At 34.6% G+C, this 9,026-nt stretch overlaps 1 protein-coding gene across 2 annotated transcripts; it reads left to right on the top strand.

Moving 5' to 3' along the window:
* The first annotated feature begins 369 nt into the window (after positions 1 to 369).
* LOC135149156 (uncharacterized) lies at positions 370 to 4,335 on the top strand. 2 transcript variants are annotated; one of them, XM_064084115.1, is made up of 3 exons: positions 370 to 3,306; positions 3,414 to 3,513; positions 3,584 to 4,335. In XM_064084115.1, the coding sequence occupies exons 1-3, from the start codon at positions 2,786 to 2,788 to the stop codon at positions 3,857 to 3,859; spliced, it is 897 nt and encodes a 298-aa protein (XP_063940185.1). In that variant the 5' UTR covers positions 370 to 2,785; the 3' UTR covers positions 3,860 to 4,335. The 2 variants fall into 2 exon arrangements, 1 of the variants encoding a protein (XP_063940185.1); XR_010287323.1 differs by having other exon boundaries at positions 375 to 3,306; positions 3,584 to 4,287.
* Positions 4,336 to 9,026: the final 4,691 nt, after the last annotated feature.

A 9,026-nucleotide genomic window follows, 5' to 3' on the forward strand; every position in this document is an offset into this window, starting at 1 on the left:
GGCTAAGTCTTGAGAATGCTCTGCGGCACCGAAGAACGACGTCGTTTGCATACTATAAAACCGACCGACCTCGGTCGGTTTTGATTATTTTATTTTTATTTCTTGATTTATTTTGGCTAAGTGCTAAGACGACGTCGTTTGTGCAAAATAAAACCGACCGAATTGGTGGTCGCTTTTGGGCGGTCGGTTTAATATGGTCGGTTTTAAATGCTGGGAAAGTAGCGTTCTGCTCGTTAACCGACCAGAAACGGACGTTCGTTTTATTTTGCAACATAACCGACCACCCGGTGGTCGGTTTTGACCCCCATTGTATATTTTATTATTTAAAAAACGGCGGGTAGGTGCGTTTTAGCAGTGATACGACATCGTTTTGTTTAAATAGACATAACCGACCGTTTATTTTTGATAGTCGGTCGGTTTTGTGTGAGCTAAAAAGTTAAAAACTACTCTCCACTTTCATTATACAACAAAGCTTGGAAATTATCAAATATCAAAAGAAGAAGAAGGAGAAGAAGAAAAAGAAGGAGAAGAAGAAAAAGAAGAACAAGAAAGGAAGGAATCAATTATCAAAAACAAAGTAAGCTACTCTTCTTAATTATGATCACATTGTGATTTTTATTTATTTTGTTGAGAATAATTTGTATGAATGTTGTTTATATAAATTTCTTGGATAATTTGTAATGTGTATATGTTTTATGTTATGTTAATACATACGTGCGTGGTGTGTATATATATTTATGTAGATGACAAATCTTGATCGAAGTTGGATTAGTAACCGGTTGCAACGAGATAAAATTACTCTTAATTTAGAATATAGGGAAGGTGTAGAGGAATTTTTGAATTTTGCAAGCTTGAAAATGGAGGGAGGTATGATGAAATGTCCTTGCAAGCTTTGTAAAAATTTGAATTGGTTAGGGGTAGATGATGTTCGGTTTCATTTGATATCCGAGGGTATGATGGAGAGTTATACGGTATGGACTTCGCACGGAGAGGTTTCGCAAAAAAATAAAAAGCGAAAATCATGTGAAACGCGAGAATGTCGTAGGGTAGTAGATGATCATGTTGATATCAACTCCATGTTACATGATTTTGCCGGTTCGAATCATGAATTTTATGATACCACGGGTACTACTAATGTTGAAGAAGCTCCTAATGATAGTGCTAAAGAATTTTATAAGGCGATTGTTGAAAATGGTGCTCCTATTTATCCCGGTTGCACAAAATTTACAAGATTAAGTTTTACCGCAAAATTGTTGGAGTTCAAAAATGCGTCTAATTGTAGTGACAAAGCCTTCAACAGTTTGATTAAGATCATTATGGACGTGTTACCAAAAAAGCACACATTACCCGAGTCTTATTATGAGATGAAAAAGGTTATGAAAAGTTTAAGGGTGGAATATGAAAAAATTGATGTGTGCGAGAATGATTGTATGCTATTTTATGGAGATGACAAAGATAAAATTGTGTGTGATATATGTAGTTGTAATCGATATTTGGATAAATCAAGGAAAAATGGTAAGAAAATTCCGAGAAAGATTTTAAGACATTTTCCTTTGATTCCCCGACTGCAACGCTTATATATGTCGGCACATACATCCAACCACATGAGGTATTACAAAAATCGAGAGGTCAATGAAAAAGAAATTTCTCACCCTGCGGATGGAGACGAATGGAAGAATTTTGACCTCCGATATCCATCATTTGCTCAAGAAATTCGTAATGTAAGACTTGGTTTTGCGACCGATGGTTTCAACCCGTTTGGGAATACGGGTAACAAAACATATAGTGTATGGCCCGTGGTAATTGTTGTGTATAATCTTCCGCCGTCCATGTGTATGAAGAGACCGTATATGTTTTTGACGGATATTATACCGGGTCCGGAGAGTATTGGGAAAAATATTAATATATATCTTAGACCTCTCATTGATGAATTGAAGACATTATGGTATACCGGAGTGCAAACATATGACCAATCTCTAAAACAAAATTTTACCATGAGAGCGGCTCTTATGTGGACAATCAGTGATTTTCCTGCCATGAGTATGGTAAGTGGTTGGTCGGGGAAAGGAAAGCTTGCATGTCCAGTGTGTTTGGGAAGTGTGCAGGGGTTTCAGTTAAAACATTCTGGGAAATGTTCTTTTCATGGCACTAACCGAATTTTTCTTGAACCTAATGATCCATTGCGTAAGAAGAGTAGCTTGTTTGACCATTCGGAAAAAAGGTTGTGGCGTGGACGCTTATCCGGGGAGGAAGTTAAAACTTGGATTGATAGCATAGACTTTCCACCACCCGGAAAGACTAACAAAAAGAAAAGAAGTGATGGATATGGGGTTGAGCATCATTGGACTCATGCCCCGATGTTCTATGATCTCCCTTATTGGTCTTCACATAGTTTGCGACATTCCATTGATATCATGCATACCGAAAAAATGTGTTTGAGAACATATTTTTTACCATTGTTGGGGGCAAGAAGTCAAAAGATCACCACAAGGCAAGGTCGGATTGCAAACACTTCGGTGTGTTGCCTCATTTGTGGATTGATGAAAATGGCAAAAAACCAAAAGCTCCGTACTCTCTTAGTAGAAAACAACTCAAACTTCTATGTCAGTGGATTGAGTCGTTGAAACTTCCAGACGGTTATGTCTCAAATATATCTCGTTGTTGCAATGCTAAGGAGTGTAAGTTTTTTGGATTTAAATCGCATGATTGTCATATTTTCCTTCAAAAATTGTTGCCTCTATCAATTCGCGAGCTTCTACCGGGACCAATTGTGGATGCCTTGACAATGATTTCCAATTTTTTTCAAGAATTATGTTCATCTGTGATTACGAGATCCGACTTGGATCTAATGACGAAATCGGTTATTAGAGCTTTGTGTTTATTGGAAACAATTTTTCCTCAGACTTGGTTTGATTCGATGGAGCATTTGGTAATACATTTAGCAGAAGAAATTAGACTAGCGGGACCCGCTTATTGGCATTGGATGTATCCAATTGAACGGTTATTAGGGAAATTTAAACAAAAGGTTGGTAATAAAGCGCGAGTCGAGGGTTCAATTGCCGAACGTTATATGGAAGAGGAGATTCTTAATTTTTGTTCCTTCTACTTTGCCACGGACTCAATTCATAATAAAATACGTCGCAATGAAGCTCGTTTTGATGGTGATGGCTCCGAAAAATTAGAAGTTTTTGAATATCCAATTGAATGTCTTGGTAAAGAGGGAAGTCGTTATTTGACCGATAAAGAGCGAAAGTTAGCAGAAGAATATGTACTTCTAAACTCTCCAGAAATTCAACCTTATCTAAGGTATCATTTATAATTTTTTAGGTTTATTTAAATTTATTTAAATTCATTTTAATTTATTATAATTTATTGATAATTTATTTTAATTTATTTATTATAATTTATTTCAGGCGGTTTACAGATCGTGTTATGAGTCAACGTCCGGAGACAACACCTCAACAATTAGATTGTTACATAAAGACCCGATTTAAAGATTGGTTATTGAAAAAGGTATATATTGTTTTTTCAATTTCTTTTGAAATTTGAATATATTTCATCAATATAATTTTAATATTTTTAGGTTGGACGAAATGATGTAAACCGACCTCTTCTTCAATATTTGTTTGAGGGACCGGCTATGCGGGTAATGACATTTGAGACTTGTAAAGTCAATGGATACAAATTTGTACGAGAACATCTTCCGGTTCCGGTGTCATTGTTAAGGGCACTTCACATGATAACAATAGTGATTATTATGGACAATTGGAGGAAATTGTCAAGCTTATTTATCGAGGAGGAAATTATGTATATTTATTCAAATGTATATGGTTTGATAGTGTCGGAAATGGTGTTGTGATTGATAAAAATAGGGTCGTGACCGTGGATATTACTTCAAGATTGAAGTCGGATGAGATTTTTATTTTGGCTAGTCAAGCTTCCCAGGTTTACTATGCTCCCAGTGTATTGAATCCACATGGCAAATATTTTACGGTCGTCAAGTCTAAAAGTCGTCCGATAAGCGAATCTATCAAAATATCAAATGATATTGAAGAAGCTTATCAAGAAGATAGATCAAATGCTACTAGTGCATTCTCTATATTTGTTGATTTTGCACAATATGGTTCCTTACCGTTCGTTCGACATGAAGAAGATGAACAAGAAGAAGAAGACAAAGATGAAGAAGAGGATGATGATGAAGAAGAAGAAGAAGAAGAAGAAGAAGAAGAAGAAGAAGAAGACAAAGATGAAGAAGAGGATGATTATGATGATGGATTTGATGAAATTGATTAATATAATTGAATATTTTATGATGTTGTTGAATTATTGATTATTAATTTGTTAGTTTCATGAAATTATTGATTATTGATTTGTTAGTTTGTTGGATGGTTGTTGGTTTTGTCGCAGGTAAAGGCAGAGAAAGGAAACAACAAAACCTTGTTTTTTTGTTAAAATACGCAGAAAAACCGACCGACTAGTCACATAACCGACCGCTTTTACCATTCAATACGCAGAAAACCGACCGAACTGCTATATAACCGACCACGGTTACCATTCGGTAAAGCAGAAAACCGACCGATTGCAAATATAACCGACCACGGTTACCATTCGGTAAAGCAGAAAACCGACCGATTGCAAATATAACCGACCGACTTTCCCTATATATTTTTAAAAAATCCGGTTCGCCTAATTTTCACGTTACGAAGTCACACATGTTAATTATAAACTTGACTAAGATGTTTTAAATTTTTAGACAATTCAAAAAACATTTTTATATGTACGGATCCCCTAAACAGAAGACTAATCATATACCAGAAGTCTTATTTTGAATTACCTCGTTCACTCTTAATTATTCAAAAATTAGATGTTTTATTATTTAAACGATCCAACCGTACGGATGTTAATAAAATAATCTCATCAACGTTGAGACAAAATTTCAGATGATTTCGATGAATCGAAATACACCTTTATAACCTTTTATTGTGAAAATATACATAAATAAAATTTTAAATTAAGAAAATATTTTTAAAAAACCCGGTTCGACTAAATTTCACGTTACGAAGTCACACATGTTAATTATAAACTTGACTAAGATGTTTTAATTTTTTAGGACCTTTAAAAAATATTCTTATATGTATGGATCCCCTAAACAGAAGACTAATCATATACCAGAAGTCTTATTTGAATTATCTCGTTCACTCTTAATTATTCAAAAATTGATGTTTTATTATTTAAACGATCCAACCGTACGGATGTTAATAAAATAATCTCATCAACGTCGACACAAAAATTCAGATGATTTCGATGAATCGAAATACACTTTTATAACGTTTTTATAATAATACTTTATATAAACAAAATATTAAATTAATAAAATATTTTCCCAAAAACACAAAACCGACCGACTATACAGTAAAACCGACCGACCTTGAAAAATTACGCGGAAAATGAATTTTTTCGTGAAAAATTAAAACAACCCGCGCGACAGAAACGACGTCGTTTGATGGTACTGCACAGATTTCCAGGTCAAAACCGACCGGATTGCCGGTCGGTTTTGGTGCGTCAGTATATAAACAAAAAAAAGCCCCCCTTTCCTCTTTTATTCTCACACGAACGACAGTACTCTGCACCCCTTTCCTCTCCAAACTCTTTTCAAACTCCAAACTCGAATCAAACCCTCTCCTAACTCTTTCAAGGCAAGAATCAAGTGCAATGGCGGCAAGAATCAAGAATCGGAAACCCTCTCCAAATCCTCTTCAATGGTAGAATCCGAAACCCTCTCCTAACTTTTAATTTGTGTTAGTATAGAGCTTAATTTGTGTTAGTATAGAGCTCTATTGAACTTCAATTTGTTTGATTTGTTTAGTTTTCAAGCTTTTATATGTATGCATTGTATGTATATAAAATTTGTATATGTTAGTTTGGAAATATACATGCAAGTTCTTGTCGTCGGTTATGTCATGAGAATGAACACAATAGGTTTTAGTTTGTGTATGTTAGTTTTGGTTTGTATATGTTTTAGTTTTAGTTTGTATATGTTAGTTTTAGTTTGTATATGACCGTTTTGGTTTGTATATGTTAATTTGTATATGTTAGTTGGAAATCTCTGTTTTTTATTGTTTTTATATTTTTGTAATTTTAGTTTGTACTCACATTCATAAGGAGGCTTGGAATTTGGGTTTTGTGTTTGTATTAAGGGGTTGTGGTTTGCATTTGGCATTTTGATATAATTAAGGTGTTGTGGTTGCATAATTGGTTGTGAATGAATTTATGTGATATAATTAAGGGGTTGTGGTTTGTATTTTGGCATTTTGATTTATAAGGGGTTTGTGGTTTCATTCATTTTGGCGTTTATATGTTCAAAAATGAGTCGATTCATAAGGTGTGTGGCTTGCATAATTGGTTGTGAATGAAATTTATGTGATATAATTAAGGGGTTGTGGTTTGCATTTTGATTCATAAAGGGGTTGTAGTTTCCATTTAAAGTCGATTATTTTTTTATTCATATTCTAACCAATGGTGTTTATGGTGTTTGATTAGGGCCCCCTTGTGGTGGTTTGTCATCCTTGTGGTGATGATCATTGCCTTAATGGCAAGAGAAAAGGCAAGGGCAAGGGGAAGGCCAAGGAGACAACCAAAGGCAAGGGAAAAGGGAAAGCCAAGGAGACAACTTCCACTCGGAAGGGTAAAGGAAAGTCTAGCACCTTGGCTATACGTGATGAGCCAACTGATTCGGATGAAGGCGGGGAGAATCCGAATGAAGAGGAAGTTCCAAGACGAAGGGTAAGCACTCACCAATTTAGTCAATTTAGAGTTTCGAACATTGACGTGCAACGTTAAAAAAATTACATGTAACAATTACCGTGTTGCTTTATAACAGAAAACAACTGATCCCAATCTTGCATCGCCATCAAAGGCTTCCAATAGGTGGAATCACGAGAGCGAGAAGATGGTCGAAAATACAAGACTAAAGCTGCAGTGCAGAAAAGAGACGTAATATTTTATTGTTTTTTTCCTTTTATATGGTACATGGAAAACAAAAGTGGATTTGTTCGGCAAATTAGGGAGATGTAAAAATGCTTTTTCAATGAGTAGGTGTTTGGTTTAATTATTGGTAAAAAAGTTACATAATAGAACAGGTAAGGTTAAGGTAGTTAAGATAAAATATAACACTTATTCAATCACAAACTACACCTAAAAACAACTGTAAGATACTTGTGGAAATTATAATGCTAGTAAATGCGATATTTTACACGAATTTTCTTGCAGAGTAAGAAAACGTAGATGGAATCAGATTCGACTTCGGCACAGCAGACCCAGACCCGTATTTGGTCGAGTTGACTAGAGAAGATCTGGGAGAACTTGAGGCTGAATTGGAAGAGATGTTAATATGAAAGTCAAAGATAACATGTCAATGGTCCTCAAAAAACTGGCAGAAGCTAATCCGCTTGAATCGGGACATTGGAGACTTTGTTCCACCTTTCAAGCGAGGATACGAAAATGCACACCACTCCACTGTTTGGGACTGCAGGACATCCTCTTAGCTTTCTCTTATTCAAATCAGTAGTATGAATATTTCGTAGGAGTTGTAAATTTATTGACGTTGAATTATGGGTTATTTGGTTGGTGGGTTATATCTTGGAGATTGGTTGATACTGTGTTTTTGGATGTTGGTTTGGATTGTATTTTGTTAAGTGGGAAGAATGGATTTGGAGACTTGTTTGTTTGCGGATACATTTGGAGATATGGGTTTATTTTGTTGGTGGTGGGTGTTTTGGTACATTTGATGTAGTGAATGGTTTCTTTGTAATGGATTGATGCTATACAACATATATTTCAAAAATTTTTTTATTAGTGTTACATTTGGTGATTCGATTAGTGGTGGGGTTCAGCTATATAAAAAACTTAGGGGGTGTTTGGTTCAGGGTTAATGAGCCCGGTTAACGGGAATCGGAACATTATTCTCATAACAAGTGTTTGGATGAGTTTTGGTGCTATGGAACTATCCTTTTAGGTGATTAAAATCATACTCTCCACCCTTGGGTTATCATGTCATTCCCATACCATTAACCCCCATTCCCATACATCCCATTCTCATTCCCAACCTTATCCAAACGCCGCTTAGTGTTTACATTACATTAAGACTTGGACCCTGTGGTGGGACCCACCTCCACCTCAGCCGTCCACGTGTATAATTGAATAATACTCATAAAAATATAAATTAGAGTTACGTGTATAATTGAATAATGCTCAATATAATATATAAATTAGAGTTAAGTTCTATGGAGTTACAGTGGAGTATTGGAGGTACGGTTACAATTTTAGTTTAATCAACATAAATCTTTGTTATCCAAATTCTATGGTAATTTATCTTATATAAGTTGTCTTAAACAAATAATCAATCATGAATAATATTTTTCACTTTAATAAGTATTAAATTTATGCCTGCTATTAGTAATATTGCATAGCATATGTGTCTCTGGTTTAAAAGTAAATGTTCTACATTTTGTTTCAATGTTTATATTGCAGATCTAATCTGCGGGTTGTCACAAGGATTACAATATTACAGACAAAAAAATTGAATTTTGTTTACTACATTATATTTTTTCCAATTTTCTACCCAATACCCAATTTTATGTCTACTCCATACAACTTAACCAAATATATAAGAAATATAATAGATAATACATGTGCAGCCCACATTATAATTAAATATTTCTTATCCATAAGCAAAAGGTAACACTAAAGTAATGTTACCTTTGTTTAATTTAGTTTTTCTGTATTGCCTAACGAGATGGTAGCACTGGCTTGCGTTAACAAAAATGGTTCTAAGGTAAGGGTGTCTATTTGCCCTATGGTAATATACTAATATTGTTATATTAGATAAATATGTTGCCCACACACTTGATACTATCTTAAAAAAAAAAAAGTTTCATGATTTATACATAAAGTCAGTCATAATAGTTTTACCTATATTTCTAACTTTCAAAAAATAAAGAAATACCACGTATCCTTAATAACGAATA

The sequence above is a fragment of the Daucus carota genome, chromosome 9 (assembly GCF_001625215.2).
Source record: "Daucus carota subsp. sativus chromosome 9, DH1 v3.0, whole genome shotgun sequence".
NCBI lineage: Eukaryota > Viridiplantae > Streptophyta > Magnoliopsida > Apiales > Apiaceae > Daucus > Daucus carota.